This window comes from Caretta caretta, chromosome 13, assembly GCF_965140235.1.
Source record: "Caretta caretta isolate rCarCar2 chromosome 13, rCarCar1.hap1, whole genome shotgun sequence".
NCBI classification, from domain to species: Eukaryota; Metazoa; Chordata; order Testudines; family Cheloniidae; genus Caretta; species Caretta caretta.
This window is the reverse complement of record NC_134218.1, coordinates 18,570,881-18,595,613: the sequence shown is the minus strand read 5'-3', so window position 1 is coordinate 18,595,613 and position 24,733 is coordinate 18,570,881. Positions and strand designations below refer to the sequence as shown.

The following is a 24,733-nucleotide window of genomic DNA, read 5'->3' as shown; positions in this document are numbered from 1 at the left end:
TACTCAAAGGAAGTGAACTACACACTCCCCTAACTATCAAGCCCAATGAGCTGACAAAAAACAAAGGTTCTATCTTTCTTTGTCTCAAATTCAGCACATTTTTAAATCTGATTGCACAGTTGTACTTCATTGCATGTGTTTTTAAGCCCCTGGTACATGGCCACTGACCTCACATTCCTGTGCATATCAATCATGATTATCAGACCAATAAACCTAAAGCAATTCAGGAGCTGAAAAACAAAGACTTACAAGGAGCCGGCCTCCACATTCGGACCTCGCACATAAAAAGGAACTCGGATATCAAACTCATAAGGCATGGACTTCCCTTTCACCAGTCCAAACTGCCCAATATGATAGCCATGGTCTGCTGTATATATTATATAGGTATTGTCTAGTTCACCTGTTTCAACCAATGTATTATAAATCTGAAAAAAAAAAGAACATTTTTGCACTAAATAACAGTATAAATAATATTTGAAATAATTCTGTGCATAAAAGTGTACACATATATACTGTATAACAGAGTTGGATGTTCTTAACTAGGAAATCCCAATAGACATCCAAGCACCCTCACTAAGCAACTATCCTGATTAGAAGAAGAGGCCATTTTCTTTGAAAGAACCATCTATAAATACTTAAAATGCAATAGAATAATACTTTACTGAATGAAAATAGCGACTACACATTTCAGGACAGACTTTCAAAAAGCTCAGCTCCTATATAGGGATCTAATTTGAGTTGACAGATTTTCAAAAGTACTTTGCACCCGACATTTTCCATTGGAAATTTCAAACTCTGGCCACTTATTTAGGTGCCTAATTGGGAGCTGTTGCATACTGAGTTCTTTTGAAATTCTAGCCCTTTATCTTCTTTAAATTTGTATTTGGCAACCTCTCTTAACAAAATGACACCATTTAGAATTTCACACCTATTTAATACTTGGTTAAATGCCACTCGACCATTCAAATGAGTCCCATTTACATAGAATGTTTGCAAACTCTCCCAACTAAACAGCAGATACTGCCATTCACTCTTGCTATCTGGTAAAGTAAGTGTTTCAACCTTAACTCTGAATCCTATTGTTCTTAGGGGGGTTAAATGGGCCTCTTTAAGTGAATACGGAAGTGTATCAATGCACAGCACTAATGACCGGTTATCACCTGATGTTTCATCTTCAAGGTTTAGTCAGTTTCTATCATCTCATGCGGATTTAGCAATGTGGTTCTACAGCAGATTTTCTGTATGGTAATATCACTCCCTGTCCCGCACGTGAGATCTGTTATTAGAAAATATGGGCCGGATTCTGTTCTCAAACTTGTGTGTATCAGGAAAAATTGCACTGGAGTCAAGGTAGTTTCATCAGTGTGAACCCAGAGTAAATGAAGTCAGACCAGTATAGTATGTGATAATATGGACAAAATGTTAAAGATAAAATGTGACTCCCTTTTTGAGATGTAGCCTGAATCAATGTGTCTGATGTTCCATGAGGAAATGGTATAGACTCACATAATGACAAATTCATATAAACATTTGGACTGCAATCTGTTTAAATAAGCCACAGTGACCTCTTAGAGCCACTGGTATCTGCCATGCGCTCAAAATACGAACAGACATTTTAAGGGATGTTAGGTACGTACAATTTCATTAAAAACTGTGGTTAAAACTACAAAAGATTAAGTTTCAGTCTGGAGTGAAATGTACACCCAGTAAAATCATCAGGAGTGAAACCACCTTGCTAACTAGCACACCCTGAATGCATTGGTGCTAGCAGGTGACTCTGTGACATGGCTTCTCTAAAACTGGTGTCTGACCCACCAAAGCATATTTGTTAGCAACCAGGAGCGAGCATATTTTCCTGGGTTATTATGCCCAATTAAGTATTAGTAATTAGAATACATTACTAACAGATAAGTCTCATCCTTGCCTTATTGGACTCCCCTTATTGTTATCTTTTGTGGATAAGATTTCCAGGTGACATGAAGCAGTTGCTTCAAGATTAGCCTTTCTGCACTTTGAAATAAACCTATCCTTTTCCCACAGTAGCAGCCAGCTGATCCATGGGTTCCTTTTCAAGGCCCACTGACACACAGCTTGCACTGTGAGGTTTCTGGAATCTTATTGTTACACAATGCAGGCAATCTAGAAAGTCTGCCTGTGTTTTTTAAAATATGTGTAATCAATGTGCCACTGTGGGCTAGACTCACAAAGGAACTTGGCTGTGGAAATGCTGTGTCACCATGCCTAACTTTTAGGCACTTAAAAAAATCACAAAGCCTGAGTTAAGCACTTAGGTTCCCTGTACAATGAATGCGGAGAAACAGGCACCTCAGAATGGGATTCACAAAAGCCAGCATGCTAGGCAGCTCCCCACCTAAGCTAGTCAACGAAAGATGCCAAGAGGGGGAGGGAGGAATGCATAAGCCACACCCCTCTCAGAGCCTTCAGTACCTAAATGGGGGGTGGAGGGGAGAGGAGGAAGACGAGCTCCCCCATAACTTTCAGCCCAGTGGTTAGGGTACTCACCTGGGATCCAGCTCACAGCCTCCCTCTGCCTGAGGGGAAGAAGGGATTTGAACAGGGCTGTACCACCTCTCATTTGAGTGCCCTACCCATTGAGCTGCAGGATATTCTGATGTGGGGCTCCTTCAGTCTTGGAAGTAAAAACTGTTCCACTTTGGATAAACAATTTAAAAAGTCATTGAAGGAGGGGGGCTAGATTCTGGGTGTCTCCCACCTCCCAAGTGAGTGCTCTAACCATAAGGCTGCAGAGTCAGTCTCAGGCTTGCCTACTCTCTCTGGCCCAGTGACTTGTTCATGATTTATTCACAATGAAACAATTCAACATGAGCGATTGAAGAAGCCCCACATCTGAGGTTTGCTGCCAGCTGAGAGGGGTCTTTCTGAATCTCAGTGGGGCCTGATTCTGGGTTTATGCACCTAAAGTGGCAGCTGGGCACCTAAGTCCTTTTGAGATACTCTAGTTACTCAGGTTCCCAACCGATGTAACCCCATTAATTTCACTGGAACTTTTTGGACAAAGAGGCAGTAACGCAGAAGTGCACTATGCCTGCAGTTCGGATTATTAATTTCCAACTAGTACATGGTGAGAGTTGACGCTTTTTAATTCAAATCAAATTCATGCTTTACAATTTTTTTCCCCCATGTTTCATTTTTCTTTCTTTAACTGGACAACAGTAGGTATCTGGAAACATTCTGCTAGCTTTTGGAATTTACATTATGTTCCTTTTTCACTTGGAACAACAATGCCACAAACCCAGAGAATCTGGGAGAGCTGTCAGTTCGGAGGTAGTGGTAAAAAGAAGCCATGTTTAGCTTGGCAGTGCTTAGCTTATATGCAGAGTAGGAATATACTATTTTTTTTTAAATGCGCAAACATTTTGGAGTTTAACTCAAGAAACAAGTACCTGTTTGGCTTGAAAAAAGGACCACCAATCTTACCGTCTCCATGGAGTCATCCACAGACATGAGTGTCTGTAGGCGCTTTCTCTGTAGCATGTTCGTGAACTCCATGTGAATAGGTTTCATGGGACCCGTATACCTCATTATCCAGTGCTTGTCTGGGTTGGGAGCGTAGTTATAACTGGGAGTGCTAAGGAGCAATAAGGGAAACGGAGACCACCACATTATTATGAAAAAATAATAAACTAGTGCATGCCAATAAACTTTATTTGACCACCACTGCAAGACTAACTTTCTGTGGTATGTAGGAAAAATTACATTTGTAATTTCATTTATGCTTTATATGAAAGGTGGGAGCATGGAAATAACTCTGTTGGAAGTAAAATCTTATTTGAAAGAGTAAATATACATTGTTTTTAACAGGTTTCAGAGTAGCAGCCGTGTTAGTTTAACGGTACCCTCCAGACTAGTAGGGATACATTTCAATGCCACCAGATTAGCCTTAGAAGTCTACCACCATAATTGGGAAGCATTATTTGAACCAAGAACATATGCCCTTGAGTTTCCACTGATTGTAACTGCTCCACTTTCATTTTGCTCATACTAACACAGGCTCTTACAGCGTGATCAGGCTCTTAATAATAAATGTCCAGCTTGCTGAAAAGATTCCACTAGATTATTTAACAATTGTGTTGAATTCAGCATGACCGGCCACGTTAATATTGCAGCACTCACATACCCAGGAGAGCACAGGTACCCTACCTGGTGGTATTAAATTGCATGTGAGCTCATGGCAAGCAGAAATGGATACAAAGCTGCATTTTAAAGACCTGCCCAAAAAAAAAAAAAAGCAGAGGTGGGGGGAAATGGGACTTGGGTACTTTCTAGCCTTAACTCTTCTGAGAGCATTAGAAACCTTCACATTACACTCTGATGAATGCACATTATGGAAAGAGAATTTAGGACCCTGACAAAGAAGTCAAGAGCTGGATTTGATGACCTTGCGAGAGCATCAGTGCCCCTTTAATTCCTAATGATCTTGTAGTTCCATTAAAGTATCAGTGTTAACAATGAGCAGGGACATCATTGATGGTCCTTTATTTCATTTTGTTTGGGAGTTATGGAGCTTGCTTTTTTGTTCATAACTACATTGCTCCATGCTAACTGGAGCTAAAGCCCACAATGGACTTGCTTTTCTATATTATAATATGGTTGGTACGCTTTACATATGTCTTTGTCTTACATTTTCAAGAGAAGCTATTGTTTTATTTATCTATCTTATCACCATTTAAGACTAAGGGCCCTTTTTTATTGTTTTTAAGCATTAGCTGGTACACTGGCTTGGTACAAACCATGCATAGTTTCACAAATAGAGATTTTTTTCACCCAAATGAAAGATTTCTTCAGATTTTTCTTTCTGTTCAAAATATTAGATCAGTGCTAATGTTTAACACGTCACAAGTTTCCTGTAAAACCCAAGATGGTGGCCTTGTGACAGCAAAGAGCTGCAGACTTTGCTCAAGTTACTTTCTAAATCCCAATATTCAATCTCCAGCTACGTCTTGACAAAAGCCACTACTAGCCTTGTGCACACAACAGAGCAGCAGGGTAACTTAAATCATTAGGATAAATAATAGTAACATAAATTGAAAACTTTCCTCCTTGAAATGTACCCAGCGTATCTTTGAATGTCATTGGTGCTAAATGCTCCTAAAAGTTTAATTCACGTTTGAAATAAACATAAAAATAATAACTGGACTTCCACAATTTTTTCAATGGAAAGTTTTATGTGGGAGCCTATTTGAAAAATGCACTTAGACAGGGAAGCGAGCTTCTCTGTTTGGGGAAGAGAGGCTGCTCTGTTTATGCTCTGTGCATTGCTAATAGTCTCTTGAATTTCAGAATGTTGTTGTGGCTGAAATAATGACATTGCTCCTATGAATATGCTGACAGTTATGGAAACTGTTGCTATGTAATGCCTAGAATGGCAAACTCCTTTTCGGCTTGCTTTGTGATCTCCTGGCTGATTTGAAATCTCCTGCTGTTTAATCCACCTGAAGCCCATGATTTTCTTTGATTACTACAAATGTAACCCTCTTACACTTAACAGATTTATTTCTCTCCTAGCCAAATACACAAGATATAACATCCTTGGAAGCTGGACAAAATAACCCCTTCACATTCCATTCTAAAGGAGGGGGGTCAGGGATGGGGGGAAAGCTACCTTGATTGCTCTACAAATCCTGATTGTATTTGACCTTGGAAAACAGTCATGATAAAACATGTACTCTTTACAGAAATAAAATTAGAGGCCAATATGAAATTGCCCAGCTGTTCCATCCTGTTTAACTATCAGTCTAGGAGAAGAAAAGGGAAACTATTAATGTAGTTCAGTGATTTGCTGGGAGGATGGGGCGGGGGGAAATTATGGGACAGATTTTCAATTAAAATAAGACTGCAACTGCACACTAAGAGCCAGATCCTCAGCTGTTCTAGTGCTTCAGCTGACACAGCTGCAGGAGGAAGCTGGGGGCATATGTTGCTCCTGATTCTGGGACTAGAGAAGGACTGAGTTCAATCCCCAGTGCAACTTAAAGCGGCTTTGAGGCTGGTTCAAGCTGCACAGTAGTGCTCCAGCCATATCTCACCTTTTCACTGACCGTGCCCCAGGGATGGCACAGGAACAGCTATGATGACACTACAATACCCAGGGATTGCGAACTCCCAGGTAGCTTGGGAGGTCAGAGGGAGGGAATGTGAAACAAGATGACTAATTTGTATGTGCAGTTACCTGATTTTCATGTGCAGCTGTGCGGACTGTGCACTCCAATTAGACAAGCAAATGTATGTAACTTTAATTTGGAAATCAGGCCATACATACTCAATACAATACACAGATATTCTATAAATATCTAAAAATCTAATAAATGTAAATGCATTAATAGCAGATTGGCTCTGTTGAGATACTGATGCATTTCTGAAAGCAACACTTTGCTTGGTGTTCCTTTTTATTAACAGCTTAAGTTTCATATTGTGCTATAAAAAGTGTTTAAAATAACCGAAGACAGTTTCTCTGCATAAATACACATAATGCAGGCTACTTAATATGCACATCTAAAACAAGAAAAAAATGCTTAATTTATTGAGATAATGTAATCTTTTATGAACTAATAAATTTCTTGCAAAGTACTATTGTCTATAAATTAATAGATTATTATTATTAATAATAGTAATAATGAAATTCACTGCTGATATAAAATCCTGCAGCAATTTCCATAAAAAAGATCTTCCAGTCAGCAAAATAAACTAGACTGGGGTGGGGGGAAAAAGTAAACAGTGTGAAAGAGAAAAAACCATACAGAGATGCATTTCATCCCCTTCCTTCCCCAAATCCCTTCACCCCTTTCTCTTTTGCATCATCATAATTAAATTGCTGTAGAGGATTGTGTGGAAAATGATTATATCTTTGAGATAAGAGTGTCTTCCATAAGCATTCCTAATAAGGTTGAGGTCAACTCTGTGTACGAGCAATAGCAGACACTATTCATTTTGAGCTTATGTAATTTTCATTTCAAAGGAAAAACATTGAGCATGGGATTGCAAACAACTTAAACATGAAATACTGTGTTGCTTCAGGCCCAAGAGAGAGATTCTCTTTAGTGGCACAGTGCGGCAGAACGAAATATACAATTCTTAGCTTTTTAATAACCAGAAACTAAAACAAAGAAAACACTGTCTCTCACAGAGTCTGTTCCAAAGCCCAATCCTGCAAGGAGGTAGGTGTCCTCCACTGCTGTTTGATGATCAGCTTACAGAGTCAATCCTTGCCTCCTCCACAAAGCTGAAATGAACTACTCTGCCCCTAAAAGCTAAGTGGGCCAAACTAGTTTTAATCTAAAATCACTATGTTATCTGACCACACAGGAAGAAAGCTGAATTTTGTTTACAGCACAAGGCTAGAGATCAAGAGACCTAAATTATTTGTCAGCTTTGCTGAAAACTTCCTGTGTGACTTTGGCAAGTCATACGGGGAAACTGAGATGCTGACAGTATGAATGTTAAACGGGGATAATAATAAACATTACTTATTATTTGTATTATGGTAACACCCACAAAATGCTAGGGACTGCACATGTACACAGAGAGGTAAAGTCTGAAGCCCTGAAGAGCTTACAATTTAAGGGACATGTTCTGATTCACCTTAAAACACATTGAATAGCACCGTACCTCCCAAGTAGTCTCACTGAAGTCAAACTTACACCCACTTGGGGTACGTCTACACAGCCACAGCAGCGAGCCTCCCAGCCTGGGTCAACTGACTTGAGCTTGCGGGGTTGATGATAGTGCTCTGAAGCCCACCCCCTTCCCTAAGTTTCAGAACCTAAGCTCCAGCCCCAGCTGCAACTCCAAAGCATGGTTTACAGAGCTATTTTTAGACTGCTAGTGCAAGCCCTGCAAACCTGAGTCTCTCGACCCAGGATGGGATGCTCACTGTCACAGGCTGTGTAGATACACACGGCCAGAGCAGTGTAAAAGGACTTTAGAGAATCAGGGCCACAGAATTTGACACAAAGCTCAATGACATCAATGTGAATCTTTCAACTGACTTCAAGGAGCTTTGGTTCAGGCCCACTGATATGGTCTCTACTCTGAAGGTGCTTACAGTATTCTGAATATGCATATAAAAATTCCCAACTCTTCTGTTCTTACTAACTGTGATAAACGCATGCCAAGAGTCTAAGGACTCCAAAGTATGTTTTTCCAGCAGATGTACCCAGTTCTTTTTTCTTGTGCCTGGAAATACAGGGATTTTATTTTTCCTTACATGTGTTGTGAAGCGTTGGGAAAGAGTTGTGAATACTGAGGAGCTGAATCTTCAGGACCATGAGGAGCAGCGTGGCTGAGAACCATCAATACTGGCCTATGGGGATACATCTTCTTTGAGATTCTGAAGAAGCTGATACTGTCATTGGTGATCAGGTCCGTCAGATAATCCTGGAAGAGAAGAAAAAAGTTGAATAAAATATTCCAACAGCCAATTAGAGTCCTAGATAGTCTTGGGTATCACTAGAGACAGGGGAAACCAGCTTATTTAGTCTGGAAAGGAAGAGTAATGAGAGACTAAGTTTAAGTTGTTAAAATTATGAACAATAAATAAAAAAAAACAGATCATTCCTTCCTCTCTATCCAATGGTATGGAAAAAACAACAGGCCCCTCCAAGATATTAAGGGCAGCTAAATTTAGAAAAACTAGGAAAGCTTCTTCACACTTGTCTAACCAAACTGGGGAACTCACTAGTTCAGAGGGTCAGTCAAACAGCATGGCTAGATTTTTTAAAGGTAATGTATAATTACAGGATTGTTTGTGTTCTGAGGTTGAGATTTTCAAAGCATGCAAGAGGATTTAGGCACATTGTCTATTGAAAGAATGCTCTGGAAATCTCAACTGATTTGTGGGGGTTCTTTTTTGCCTTCCTCTGAAGCATCAGGCAGTTACTAAGGCTAGCAGCCAGATACTGGACTAGTTGGACCAATAGTCTGACTCAGCATGGCAGATATAAGAGCGGTACTCAGATACCATAATGATGGGTGCAGCATAAGAATCGAATGTAAAGGTAGGTAGGTAGACGTCTCCATTAAAAAACAAATCTGAAAACTCAGTAGAGTCCCCTGGGAAAACAAACTGAACATCCTTGGTGATCCTATAAAATATCAAGTACATGTTGTGATACTGGAAGCATGTGGATTGAAGACAGCGTCTTTGTGACACTCCCTGCATATCAAGAAAACTCTATACACCAACATAAGTTTCAGACACCAGCATGGTATTATTTATTGTAAAACAACACAAGCACAAAAGAGACTGGCTTTTCACCTCCAAAATAAAACCACATGCAGTGTCTTGCTTTTGTCAAGTCACCAAGTATGAGTGTGGTTCACATCACAGAGGATGGAATACCTCCCTGGTTTTCCCTTCAAGCACAGCTTTCTTTCATCAGCCCAGTCCCTTGCTTCCCAGTGCACCTCCCTTCTATAGAGTAAAGGAAATGCAAAGGCGTCAGACTGACAGTCCTGGAGACTGAACTACTCTGTTTTGCTATATAACAAATCAAGTACAGTACAGTCAGTGCCTTCTCAATCTTCTTCACCCCTGCCATGGAGGTGCAAGAGAAAGTCAGCTTTCATTACTCAAAAGGGGCCTCTCTCACTTGATTTCTTTGTTCAAACTTAGCACAACTGCTTGCTGCCTCTCCCAGAACCAGGCTGACCAGTCTCCAATATATACCTTTGCATATCAGTCCTGACTTGAAGCATTCCTGCTATTCCAATCCTTGGTGTACCCTATCCAAGTCTGCCTTCTGTTCTGAATTATGTGGTGTATTCGTGATATGAGTAACTATCTACAGAGAACAAAGCAGACACCACCAACTCATTTCAATTATGAAAGCCTGTGTAGATAAGCATAACTCCACCAAAAAAACCACAGGCCTATCTGCTGAGGACCTGACCCTCTATATCTGAAAAACTCTTCTTTATGTCCATTAAGGAACTGAAAGTCAACATTCTAAAAGGGAACCCTGGAGTAATAATATACTCACATTTAACTAAAACATACATGTGTTTTCTAAGCCTGCTGTAAGACATAATGAAGACAGAAAGACCTTTTGTTCTTGGGTCTGGCCTGTAAAGAGAATATGGAAAATTGCCCTCAAATTAAAATTTTGTAAAAATAAGCATTTGCAAAACCTAAGACCAAATGGAAATATTGCCATGAATTTATTTTTTATTTAAGCCTCCACTTAAGAGAGATTTCAAAAATTAAATGCAATGTTTTAAAAAACCTAAATATGGGAAATTATGCTAATGCATACAAAGTTAAATAGATAAGAAACTGATAGGAAAAGTGTAACTGACTAGTACATTTTCTGGCTAATATTTAGATTGTAAAAAGTTAATAATGATTTTGTTTGCATCAATTTGTAGGGTGCCAAGCTTGAAATATTTGTAATGGGCCCGATTTTCAGAGAGCATGTACCCACTACCAATGTTCCCTCTAATTTTTGACAGGCTGTGTGCGCAAAAAATTTCTTCTGTGCAAATTGTTATGCTTCTGTGTAAATTTTTGTGCGCACGGTGTTTCGCCATGTGTGCAGGGTTTAGGATCTGTGTGCGTGCGCACACACGCACACAGCTTAGAGGGAACAGTGCCCAATACTCACTTTTGAAAATCGTGGTCTTAATTGTCTAAAATAAGAGTTAAGAAAAAGTAAACTAACATAATAATATTAAAAATGGGATTTTTTCTTTAACGGTATTTTTAATAAGGATATCTGTTTTAAAAATATAATTCTTAACATGACAGTTATCCTTTAATATGAACTTTGTATTAAATTAGGATCTCAAATATTTAATTTGTACAACTAAGAGGTCAATAGCTCAAGGAAGCACCAAACTGGGCTTTGCTAACTTATGTGCCAGTGGGGCAGAGATGTTAGAAACAAAAAGGTATTTGTTTTATGATGTGGAAGAGTCATTAAAACAATCTCTCTGAAGTCACGTTACTTCAACTTGTCTCTTAGTGGACAATTTAGTTATTAAAAGAAAAACATAAAAGGAGGGAAGGAAACATACAGTAGCATGTTTCCAATACTGATCAATCCACCACTATCTTACAAATGATTATGATCTTACAGAGAGAATTAATTATAGTTAACGATAATTATAACCTTTTACTTCTAAATCCAGAACCACATGATGTCACTTAGCAACCATTTGCTTTTCCCCCCTCCTTCAAACAATGCCCTGTTTCACTCTTGAACTGTTTCCTTCAGGTTCCAGTTTTTCTAACCAAAGGAGTTTACCAATAAATTATTTACAGCCATAAATCAGAGATTCTGCAACCCACTTTAGGAAATCACACAAGCTGGCGGCTTTGACAAATGCATGCATTTTGCTCAAGTAAACATTCTCCTTGTTAGTAGACATTATACAGCGTGAGATGAGAAAGGGAAGTGGTGGGGCCTGTGCTGGGGAGATGGGTGCTGAACATTTTAGTGAGCTAAGTCAAGGTAGAGTATCCTCAAGTACTTTAGAAAGAGATATATGTAACAGTTACACATCCACAGCATTCACATAGCAAGGACAGTTTTAATGTGTGATGCACTATGGACTCCCCAAAATTATCATACTGTGACCATGAAACAGGCTTTCACTTAATAAATACACACATACAAACAGAGGTGAAAGTAAGCCGGTACACCCCTGTGGCTGGAGCCCCAGGCCCTTTAAATTGCCTCCAGAGCCCCGCTGCTGGAGCTCTGGGGTAGCGACTGCAGGGCTCCGGCAGCTATTTAAAGGGCCTGGGGCTCCCCTGCTTCTACCGCCCAGGCCCTTTAAATAGCTGCTGGAGCCCCACCGCCGCTACTCCAGGGCTCCGACGGCTATTTAAAGGACCGGGGCGGTAGAAGCAGGGGAGCCGCGGGCCCTTTAAATAGCCCCCAGAGCCCTGGGGTAGCGGGGGCTCCGGGGGCTATTTAAAGGGCCGGGGCTCCAGCTGCCTCTGCTGCCCCGGTCCTTTAAATAGCCGCTGGAACCCCACCAATTCCCCAGGGCTCCGGCGACAATTTAAAGGGCCAGGGCGGTAGAAGAGGGGAGCCCTGGGCCCTTTAAATAGCCCCCGGAGTCCCGGGCAGCTGCTGCTACCCCGGTGGGGGGGGGGACTTACCTTACAGGGTGGGCTGGGGCTGGCTCTGACCCCCTCAACACCGCCCCTTCCGCCCTAGGCGCTGGCCCCAGAGTACCGGTAAGTCAGTCACTCGACTTACTTTCACCCCTGCAAACAAACCAATCCACCCACCCACCCTAAGCAGAAGGAAACAGATACTAATTTCATTTACACTTGTGAAACCCCACTGAAGTCAGTTTTATTTCTCCAGCTGTACACCACTAATAGGCCAGAGGCCGGCCCCATGAGTGTTAACTGAAGTGCAGAGCAGTGGAATTTACCAGTCTTGATGCAATTAAATCCATTTCTCAGCTTGTAAGACATATAGAAGTTTTTACAGCCTTAGGACGTGTAACTTATATTCTTGTAGTTGCTAAGAACATTTTAAATAACTTGTCCACCAGAAGTGAAGAGATAATGTATGGTCCAAAGGAACTGCCTTAGGGGCTGAAGCAGATTTTACTAGCACTGTCTTTCAATTATGAAAAGAATACTTTAATTTAGACTGAATCCATAAAGTGTTTGTATTCTTCTTGCAATCATGTCCAAAAGGAAAAAATTCAAAATAAATCAATAGGACCTACCCTAGAGTAGTCAAATCCATGCTTCTCCTTCACGCCATTTCTACAGAGTGTGTAGTTGTAAAAGCGAGAGTTTTTAAGTAATCCAACCCATTCTTTCCAGCCAGGAGGCACATAGGAACCATTGTATTCATTAAGGTACTTCCCAAAGAAAGCTGGAGGAGAGAAAGGAGAGCTAGAATAAGTAGGTATAATACAAACACCTCAGAGACCACATTTTACCACACACTTCAGTTTTTGTCTTCATCCAGGTATGTTTAACATGGACTGCACATAGTGAGATGTCTTACAAAATTCTCTGTACAGCCTTCCCTGAATTTCAGAGCTCTCTAACATTATAGGTCATTTGCATTTACACACCACTTGTATAAGAAATAAACCAGAACAAACGAATAACTGAAACTGCATTTAAAGTACCTATAACAGTGGTTGACACATTCAGGGTCAGTGAAACTGAGCATAACATGTCTCAAATAATGTCAATTGCCACTTTACCTCATCCTATCCTGAACAACCCAATTTAGCTGCCCTCTTCTTATTGGTTACACACGTTTAAGCAATCTCCAGCTAAGTGAGCGCTCAGCAGCATCAGGCTGGTGTGGGAGACCCAACAACAAATGAGGCGGTTCACAAAGTGATGAAATTTCAAACCAAAGGCTTAAAAGAAATGGACCAGCAGCCTGTTTGGCAGAAGAAATGAAGAGTATAAGAGACACTAAAGAAAGCTATGCAGGTGTGAGAGTCTTCCTCCTGGAATGGCTATTTAGACTGACCAGTCTCCTGTAAGCCTCAGATGCACTGACACAAATTACTTAACAGAAAATGGAGGAGAAAAATACAAAATATTAATATTATACAGAAAAAGCACAAATTCACCAGGATGTTATAATACCCCCAGTGATGCTATCCTGGTACAGCAGTTTTTATATGTTAAAAGTTAACAGCACACAATTTTCACTAAATAATTTACATATTGTCTAATTACTACACAAATGTAAGGTTGCTGTGCTGAAATGCACGAATGTTCTATCCACTCTGATAAGGTCTATGGCAATATTCTGCTGTCAAATCTGCAGACTGGATCTTGACAATGACGTCCCACTCACTTTTCATACTCAACTCCCATGGATCTCAACTGTTAATGCTTTGCTATATGAATAAAGACACCCACAGTGGGCTAGAGCAGAGCTATCACACTCATTCCTCTTTAGATTCTACAGATTTTTAACCCAGAATTCAACAATGAATGTGGCAACTCACGATGATGCTCTTGTCAATTGACATGTATGTGTATGCAGAGAGAGCAGAAGATTGCAGTGGAGTGATCTGAGATCAGCATTTTCCCCTAAAGCTGTAGATTGAGATTTTCAAAGGAGACTAAGGGATTTGGACACACAATTCCCATACATTTTTATTGGGAATTGGATTCCCTATTCCTCAGGCAGTTTTGAAAATCTTAGCAATAGTGCCTGATTCTGACCTCCCTTACATTTGTGCATATCAGGAGGATTTTCATGAAATTGGTGGGCCAGATTCTCAGCTGGTGCAAATGGCTACAGCTACAATGAAGTCAATGGAAATATGCTTTTTTGCACCATCTAAGGATTTCTCCCAAAGTGAATTAAGTCAATGTGAGAGAGATCCCCTTATCATCCACCAATAGCACAGTTCCTACTGGATAAGACACAGAAGTTAAAGTGCACAATCTAGATATGATAAAAAAAAAATGGGTAAAATGTACCTGAGGACAAAGGGACAGATCATCAGGTGGCGTAAGTTGACATTGCTCCACTGACTTCACCAGCTGAGAATCTGACCCAAAAGCTCAGTGGAACTAGCACGATGGGGAACACGGGACTAGCAATAAAGATGGAAATATTTCAAAGCAGTGAATAAATGGACAACTTCCCAGGGACATTTAGTGAATAAGGACCGACCTGAAGAGCTACAGCAGAATTTCAAAATGTAATTGGAAAAAGCTTATCCATCATCCTCTTCAACAGAAAATTAAGGTGGTCAAGTAATGTGTCTCCCTAGCCATGACTAATTGAGTCAAAATCTGAGAACTTTAAAACGGATGTAAGTGCTGAAAGAATTATGGTCTAATATACAGAAGACAGTATGTGGAGATAGAAGATCCATTGAAGAGACATGAATGAATAAATATAGTAAATATTTTGCAAGTCATCCTAGGAGCTTAAACAACTTTGCAAACGTGGGTTAACATCATTTTTGTTATTTTACAGATGAATAACTGAGCCACAGGTGGGTTAACTGATTTGTAAGTCTGTATGCAGTGTCGTAGCCATGTTGATCCCAGAATATTACAGGAAAGGTGGGTGACCCCATCCTGAAAGAAATCTTTTCTGACTCCCCTCTTCTTGCCTTCAAACAACCCCCCAGCCTCTCCAAGCTCATCATCAGAAGCAAGCTCCTCACAGACCAAGACACACCAACTCAATGCAGTACCAGAAACAGCACAAAACCTGCAGTCATATCTCCACTACTACAGTGATCAACAACTTCCACAACACATTTTTCAAGATCCATGGGTCCTACACATGCCTATCACAACACGCGGTGTACCTCATCCAGTGCACTAAATGCCCCGATAGCAACTATGTGGGTGAAACCAGACAATCACTGAGCTCTTGAATGAACTCACATAGGAAAATGATAAAAGACCAAAAAAAAAAAAAAAAAATCACATTACCTGTGGATGAACACTTTTCACAAAGCGATCACTCTATATCAGACTTATAAGTTGTCATCCTCAAAGGAAACCAGCACAACACTTTCAAAAGGCAAGCCTGGGAGCTTAAATCCATAACTTTGCTAGACACTAGAAGTCATGGACTGACTAGTGACTCTGGATTCATGCCTTATTACAGCAACCCCACCATGCCCCTCTGCTTTTCCTCCCCACTTCCTCTTCTCTCCAAGGGTGTTAATGGGCCACTTCACCTTGAATGGGCCCTTGAAATGTGTGTTAGTTATTTATGCTAAACAATCTGTTCTATTTTGTATTTAGCTGTGACATGAGTGAGGCCTGGTCTACACCATAGATCTGTATAGGTATATATACACACATCATTCAGGGGTGTGAAAAATCCACACCCCTGAGCAACTCAGTTATACCAACCTAACCCGCTGTGTAAACAGAGCTACATCAATGGGATAGCTTCTCCTGTCGACATACCTACCGTCTCTGAGGGAGGTGGATTAACTACACCAATGGGAGAAGCTCTATATAGGTATATATACACACATCATTCAGGGGTGTGAAAAATCCACACCCCTGAGCAACTCAGTTATACCAACCTAACCCGCTGTGTAAACAGAGCTACATCAATGGGATAGCTTCTCCTGTCGACATACCTACCGTCTCTGAGGGAGGTGGATTAACTACACCAATGGGAGAAGCTCTCCTGCTGGCATAAATGTGTCGTCCCTAAAGTGCTACAGTGGTGCAGCTGCACTGCTGTAGTTCTGTAGGTGAATACAAGCCCTATGTTTCCCAGAACTGCCGAAGAGGGCTGTATAAACTCAAAAGCTCGTCTCCCTCACCAACAGAAGTTGGTCCAGTGAAAGATATTACCTCACCCACCTTCTCTCTTGTAAGTCTGTGACCGAGTCAGCAGCATTGTGAAGAATTCTAGTTCCCCTGTTCTAATTAACAGATGACACTTCCCACTTTAATGAGACCACAGTCACCAAAATCAGACAAACTAAGATGACAGCAACTAGCAAAGCAAAATCCACTTTACTGTAAATGGATAAAAATTGTCACGTCCTCTTAGAGCAGGGGTGGGCAAACTTTTTGACCCAAGGGCCACATTGGGGTTGCAAAACTGTATGGAGGGCCAGGTAGGGAAGGCTGTGCCTCCCCAAACAGCCTGGCCCCTGCCCCCTATTCAACCCCTCCGACTTCCTGACCCGACTGCCCCCCTCAGAACTTCTGACCCATCCAACCCACCCTGCTCCTTGTCCCCTGACCGCCCCCTCCTGGTACCCCACTCCCCAAACCGGCCCCCCCAGGACTCCACCCCCTCTCCAACCCCCCATTCCATGTCCCCTGACTGCCCCTCCCCACCCATATCCACACCCTCGCCCCCGACAGGCCCCCCAGAACTCCCATGCTTATCCAATCCCCCCGGTCCCCGTCCCGACTGTACCCTGGGACCCCCCGTCCCGGCCCCCTCACCATGCTGCTCAGAGCAGCATGTCTGGCAGCCGCGCCACCCAGCTGGAGCCAGACATGCTGCCATGCTGCCCTGCAGCAGTGCACAGCCCCGCTGCCCAAAGTGCTGCCCGCACGGCAGCGTGACTGCGGGGGAGGGAGGACAACAGGGAAGGGGCCGAGGGCTAGCCTCCTTGGCTGAGAGCTTAGGGGCCAGGCAGGATGTTCCCGCAGGCCAGATGGGGCCTGAGGGCCTTAGTTTAGCCCACCTCTGTTTTAGAGGGTTGTACAGCACAAATACTTTCTCAAATGACTTTGCTTTCTGAGCAACATCCAATATTTAGAAAGTGAAAGGCAAATCACAATGATATGTGGGTAACTAAACAGAGCAGGAGATTTTGTTTTGTTTTGGCCCAGTATCAGAGGATAATGGATTGAGATATTGACTGTTGTCTACCGTGACAGGTATGTACAAGGCAGTCTAAAGGCTTTTGTGCCTCACCCATATATTATATCCAAACAGAGTTAAATTTGGCACCGCTCCTCACCCCATTCATGGAAGCCCAGTTTCCAGTTTACCAGTCAGTTCCTCAAGCCTTTGGCTGAGCCAGCTAAAGAACGCAGGAAAGCAGGACTCTGCAAAGAATTACTTCATTGTCATTCAGCAGAGGCATTAAAGGAAAGTCGGAGGGAAGTTCCTTGCAGCACCTTTTGCATATCCACCATTGTATGTTCAGGACGGCTTTATAATCTTTCATGGATGTCAAAGTAATTTTCTCTACTGTTTCTAATCTTCCATTTCACATCTCTCTTTCTCCGTTCCTTCCTCTCAAGAACCTTAAAAAGCTCATTATTTAAACTCTTCCGAACGTTGCTCCTTTGTGCTACAGAATATGGAGCTACAGTAAAGCTCTTTTTCTGCTGGGGAAGATTTTGCTTTCATAGCGTAAAGCTTCTGTCTAACACAATTTTCTTTTTCTGCTTCAGTCCAGCCCATCAAAATAGACAGCTGCTCAGTGGAGAATGCAAGCCTTCAGTGCATCCAGCTCAAGACTGCTCCAGGATTTCATTAGCAAACATTTTCAGGGACCACAGCTATATATGCACAGCTGTGTTCCAACATCCAGTCTATGAAGTAACTGTAAAAATATATCCAGATGGTTTTAAATGCTTTTTATACATGTAATAATAAAGTGGGTTTAAAAAAACGACTACACAACATAGTCTCTCCCATGAATAGGTGAAGCAGGGTCTACGGCAGATAGGATGAAACTAAATGACAAGTCCTGTATACAAGGTAACCTCTCCTGCCAGATTTTATGACCCCACCAAGTTCTCGGCTCCCCAAAGTTTCCACCACTCCCAACCACCTGGAACAGCTTTCAGTGCATGTTGCAGCAAGAGTTTGAAGAAACATTTTGCTGAAGGATAAAAAACAAGAACAGAGCACGTAATAATTTGCTGCTTGTTGTGGATGGATATAAAGATTTCTTTTGATAACAATTAATTTATAAATATATTAGATCCCCAAATTCATGGTTTAAAAAGTTAATCTGGCCTGACAACAAGCAGTCTACAGAGCAAAACCAAAAGAACAGACTTCTCAGTTTGAAAATGATCTAAAAGAGTGCATTTACGATCATGGCAAACTCTCAAGTCAATGCTCCTCCCTACCCATTCTTACAAGGCTTTTTTATGATCATTTGTAGATTTTAAGGATACATTTCCAAAAAATGAAATGTTACAACACAAAGGATATTCAAATCTCTTTCCATGGCTCTAAATTCAAGTGGAAATTAAGAGGCTGTTCCTAGCTGGATCATTAGAACGATGGGGGAAATTATTCATCTCATTTCATCCCACCTGGGCTGTGATGCCAAGGCGCAACACTGGGAGTTAAGGATAAAGGGACTTAGCCCTGGTCTACACTACAAGTTTAGGTCCAATTTAGCAGCGTTAGAGCGATTTATCCCTGTACCCGTCCACAAGACGAAGCCATTTTTGTAGACTTAAAGGGCTCTTAAAATCGATTTCTGTACTCCTCCCCAATGAGGGGATTAGCACTGAAATCGACATCGCCGGGTCAAGTTTGGGGGTAGTGTGGATGCAATTCGATGGTATTGGATCTCCGGGAGCTATCCCAGAGTGCTCCATTGTGACTACTCTGGACAGCACTTTCAACTCAGATGCACTAGCCAGGTACAGAGGAAAAGTCCTGGGAACTTTTGAATTTCATTTCCTGTTTGGCCAGTGTGGCGAGCTCATCAGAACAGGTGACCATGCAGTCCCAGAATTGCAAAAGAGCTCCAGCATGGACCGAACGGGAGGTACTGGATCTGATCACTGTACGGGGAGACAAATTCGTGCTATCAGAACTCGTTCCAAAAGACGAAAGGCCAATATATTTGCCAAAATCTCCAAGGGCATGATAGACAGAGGCTACAACAGGGATCCGCAGCAATGCTGTATGAAAATTAAGGAGCTCAGGCAAGCCTACCAAAAAACCAAAGAGGCAAATGGCCGCTCTGGGTCAGAGCCCCACACATGCCGCTTCTATGATGAACTGCATGCAACTCCTACTATTACCTCACCCTTTCTGTGGACACCTGCAAGCGGGGACTCTCACGCAGCAGGCATGAGGATTTTGGGGATGAGAAGGAGGAGGACAACGATGATAGCGCATAGCAGGCAAGTGGAGAAACCATTCTTCCCGACAGCCAGGAACTGTTTATCACCCTGGAGCCAATACCCTCCCAACACGGGCTCCTGGACCATGAAGCCAGAGAAGGCACCTCTGGTGAGTGTGCCTTTGTAAATATAATACATGGTTTAAAAGCAAGCGTGTTTATTTATTTTTGTGCTTCATGGCAGGGGAAAGCAAGTCACAAAGTTCCATGAAAGTGCCCTTACGCATGCGAAATTTTCGTAGCCACTGGGAATCATCCCAGACCTGCAACACTATGCGGTCCCACCAGTCTGTGCTTGTTTCACGGGCCCAGAATCGGCATTCCACGGCATGAGCCTGCCCCATTGCCACCAGGATGGCCAAACTGCCGGGGCCCGTGCTTTGAGAGAAGTCTGTGTCCATGTCCTGATCACTCTTGTCACCACACGGCCGTCGCCTCCTCACCTGCTTTTTCAGGTTCTGATTCTGCATATACTGCAGGATAATGTGCAAGGTGTTTACAAAGCTCATAACTGCCACGATGATCTGAATGGGCTCCATGCTTGCTGTGTTATGGCGTCTGCAGGAGAGCAGAGTTGCAGCGGAAGCAGTGTATGACGACGGTTAGCAGTACCCAGGAGGACCAGAACAGACCCCCCGAACTGCAGGAGAGCAGAGTTGCAGCGGAAGCGGTGAATGACGATGGTTAGCAGACCTACTGCACCGTCTGCTGCCAGCAGCACCCAGGACACAACAGCGGCTGTGTCGGTGAGCTGAGCTGAGCGGGCTGCACGTTTGCCATGGTATGGTGTCTGCACAGAAAAAAGTCGCGAAACGATTGTCTGCCGTTGTTTTCATGGAGCGAGAGGAGACTGACGACATGTACCCAAAACCACCCGCGACAATGTTTTTGCCCCATCAGGCATTGGGAGCTTAACCCAGAATTCCAATGGGTGGCAGAGACTGCGGGAACTGTGGGATAGCTACCCACAGAGCACCGCTCCGTAAGTCAATGCTAACCACAGTAGTGAGGATGCATTCCGCCGACTTAATGCGCTTAGTGTGGACATACGCAATCGACTGTACAAAATCGATTTCTAAAAATCAACTTCTATAATATCGACCTAATTTCGTAGTGTAGATTTACCCTGAGTCTAATCTCACTTATTCCAGTTTAGATTGGGAGTAATTCTGCAGACATCAATGGAGTTTCATGAATGTAAAATTGGTGAGAGACAGAATCAAGGCCACAGTTACTTCTCTTCACTCATTCGCCCTGACAATGGAGTTCAAGTCATATTTAGTGCTATATAATCATAGTTTCTTTTTTATTTAGATAAGTTTTTGTTAACTAGGGATCAAGAATCTTTATGCACTTCAGTTTAACAATAAAATCAGAGTGCTTATGTTCCTTTAAAATAGGTAACAGGATGAAATTAAGAAACAAATGCACAGGGGGAATATCATTAATAACATCCTGACGGTGATATGTTACATTATGGAATAGTTTCCCCCATGAGAAGCAGTGGAAGCTAAATCTCTTATGATATTTAAGCCTACAGTGGGATTATGCACTAGAAAAATATATTATAAGCAGCATTCTTGCCCTGGGTTGAATGACCTAGAAACAGCCTAATAGGGCTCTCTCATCTCCAATTTAATTTACATGATTCCCAAATTTTAGCATACAGATTTATATTTCTAAATAGTTTTGTTAACAAAATAGTGCAATGAAGACTGAACCTCAGAAAAGCAAAGTCAGGTTTCTCCTTATTACGGGGTACAAGAGCTAAGAGTTTATACTATTACTTCTTCCCCTCAAAACTCTTTATATACCCCCTGTGCTACTTATTTATATCCACCTGCTACCCAGTTAACACCCTGTTAAACTGCATACACCTGCAGTAATTAACTTCAAACCTCTGTGCCATAACCATTAACCTTCTACATTCCAAATCGGATATCATGTGTCAAGTACTTTGTAGAACTTTGTGTTCATTCTGATATATTTTTAGTAGCCGTCTTTCCAACCATTTGTTAAGGTTTTTAGCTGCCAATCTGAAAGTTTGCCATATGAGTTTGTTTATTCCTCTGAATTTCTGTTTCTGTTTCTAATTTTTCCAGGTCAAGTGTTTGAACTAAAATTTGCAACTATTCAATTTTGAATGGAAAAGCAGCATTTCTGCTCTGATTCCTATTATGTATCTAGCCAAAATTATTTTGTAATACTTTCTTGCTTTGTAAAAGGCATTCAGACAAAATCACGTGTAAGATTTAATTGGGTATGGGTCCTGCTTTTGAGCAGGGGGTTGGACTAGATGACCTCCTGAGGTCCCTTCCAACCCTGATATTCTATGATTCTAAGTGAGAAAGTTTTCAGCAAGGCAGGGTATTTATGTGGACTAACAAGCACAAACTCTCAAGGTCAAGTTCAGAACTCACATCGGACCGAATTCTGCACTCACACTGGTAGTGTACTCTAGGATTAAGTCCAACAAAGTGAATGGATTTAAAGTGGTGTAACATTGATAGATCTCAGTTAAGAATGTGGCCATTTACTCCAATGGTAGTCAGTATAAAATCTGTCCCTCAGGGACAGTTTTTCAGAAGAGCTCAGCTCTGTTAGGCACCAAAATAAAAGGCCAGATTTTCAAAAGACCTCAGTACATTAGGTAGCGCTACTGAAAATCTGGCCTTCAATTAGGTGCCTAAATGGAAGCTGAGCTCCTGAGCTCTTCTGAAAATTGTGTTGAACTGACCAGTTGAAAATCTGACCCTTAGCATTTAGCAATAATAGGAATTGTAGCTCTGCCGCAAAAAGTTAAAATATTGGCCATAAGTATTATTAGCTCAGTAATAGTTATAAATCTTATGAGCCATAGAAAATATACAATAGGTTCTTATACACAAAATCCTTTTTGAAAGATGAAAAGGAGAGTTTAGGGCCACATTTTGCACCTCAAACCCCATCCAACTCCATTGATTCTTGGGTACAAGCAATGGCACAGTTTGGCTCACAGGGATTTTTTTTTAAAACCAGGAAATGTTTGCTGGAAATCAGAGATTTAGTGCATCTGCCACATAGTCCTTGAAAATGATGAAATCTTTGAGGAACTTAACAGTCAGCTAGAATTAAAGAAAGAGAAGTATTAGGTGCATTCTTTAAAAAGTCTGTTGCACACTGTGCATTACAGTATGCTGTCGGCACAAAGCTGCCCTAAAGCTTGTGTACCCCGCCCATCACTGCAGAGAAACCTCTACTGGCTTAGAGTTTGAGTAGGGGTCAGGGCCCATACCCATCCCCTTCTCCCAGAAGTTGATTTAGAATTTGGGGCTGGAGTGAAAAAGGATATCCCGATGATCCGCTGATTCCTGATTGCTCTAAAAAACCTAGGGGGCCATCGGCAGCCAGTGCAATTACAGCAGCCACTAGACTGCTCTAATTTATGCCAGGGGATGGGTCTGGTACACACCTAAGGGAACATAAAGGTACGTTTTACAATATCTTTGTGCACCCTCCTGAGTCTGTAATGCACATTCCTCAGCTGCAGCCAAGGCTCAGTCCCAGTGGTTATTTACTGGCTCAGGCTGGCTGATGGGGGCGGTGAGTGGAGCCAACTAAAAGAGAAGAATTTTACCAAAATATTTTGAAGTGGTCAATAAGGAATTAAAACAGAAGAATGCAGATAAGCCAACTCCTGTTTGTCTTTCTCAGGTAGGCAGGCCCAATGGAAACAATGGGACAGAGTGTGCTCCCATTAAAACCAATGGGACTATTCAAGTAAAGGAAGCAAGATTACATTTGTAAGGCCCAGATCCCTTTTCCTGAAATAAGCCAGCACGTGCTGAATGGAGAAAAGCCCTATCAGCCATATTCTCAAAATGGTTTGTTTTAAGATTAGATAGGAGACTGCCAAGAATGTCATGACTACATTCGCAAAAAGAAAAGGAGTACTTGTGGCACCTTAGAGACTAACCAATTTATTTGAGCATAAGCTTTCATGAGCTCACGAAAGCTTATGCTCAAATAAATTGGTTAGTCCTAAGGTGCCACAAGTACTCCTATTCTTGCTCACGAAAGCTTATGCTCAAATAAATTGGTTAGTCTCTAAGGTGCCACAAGTACTCCTTTTCTTTTTGCGAATACAGACTAACATGGCTGTTACTCTGAAACATGACTACATTGTTTCCCTCAGTTGATGCCAGAGGTGAAAAGCAGTAACATTGGAAATGTAATTCAGAACTCAATTTAGCAATGCAATGCCCTGCCACTAGGTCAGTCCACTCAAACCTTTACAGATCTTGACGGCCAGCTGTGACTATTCTAGTTTGCTACTTTCCCAGAATGCTTCCCCCTCTGCCCTCCTCCCCAAACTCCTCAAAGCATAGTACATTAGAAACTGACCACATGGCATTACTACCTCTTTTTGCAACACAAGCCCAAAAAGAATCACATTCTTAGGATTTATCCTCCAGTCTTCAGATGTAACATTTCCTCTTTGCATGGTGAAAGCTGTGATGCCTGAATCATCATGATGTGAAATAGTGGGAGAGAGAGAGAGATGCGCATTGCCCCTGACACCATTCTAAGTACATTGCCTTTAAAAAGATCAGGAAGTTGAGATACCAGCTGCACCAGCAATCTCTCTCTGTCCTGTGCCCATCTTGCTCTATATGGAGAAGGGGTAAGTGGGGGGGGGAAGCGGCAGGCAGGAGTAGGGGGCAAGGGGACACCCTGAAATTAGCCCCCCCTCTTCTCCCCTCCCCTCCCCTTCACAGCAAGCAGGAGGCTCCCGGAAGCAGCTCCAAGGCAGAGGGCAGGAGCAGCACATGGCAGTGGGGGGAAGGCCAGCTGAACTGCTGGCAATTGATAGCCTGCTGGGCGGCTGCCTTACAGGGAACTTAGGGGAGTGGGGAGCTGACAGGGGGGCTGCTGGTCCACTCTGTTTCCAAGCCCCTACCAGCTCGCTCCAACAGGCTGCCCTTCCTGCAAGCAGTGAACAAAGCAGGCAGCTGCCAAATAACGTTATAAGGGAGCATTGCACAACTTTAAACGAGCATGTTCCCTAATTGATCAGCAACCTAACAACAAAACCAGGTTAACCGGGACGACTTTAAGTGAGGAGTTACTGTACCATGTTCTGTTCTGCTAGACTCTTCCA

General features: G+C 42.1%; 1 protein-coding gene across 9 annotated transcripts in view; it reads right to left on the bottom strand.

Moving 5' to 3' along the window:
• SULF2 (sulfatase 2) overlaps window positions 1–24,733 on the bottom strand; it is a 238,531-nt gene that overhangs the window by 49,746 nt on the left and 164,052 nt on the right. For all 9 annotated transcript variants that reach the window (XM_048819455.2, XM_048819458.2, XM_048819460.2 and 6 more), the window contains 4 exons: window positions 12,730–12,881; window positions 8,246–8,415; window positions 3,460–3,610; window positions 250–425 (listed from right to left, as the gene is read on the bottom strand). In XM_048819455.2, the coding sequence (XP_048675412.2) occupies window positions 250–425; window positions 3,460–3,610; window positions 8,246–8,415; window positions 12,730–12,881 (649 nt within the window). The remainder of the gene's footprint in view (window positions 1–249; window positions 426–3,459; window positions 3,611–8,245; window positions 8,416–12,729; window positions 12,882–24,733) is intronic.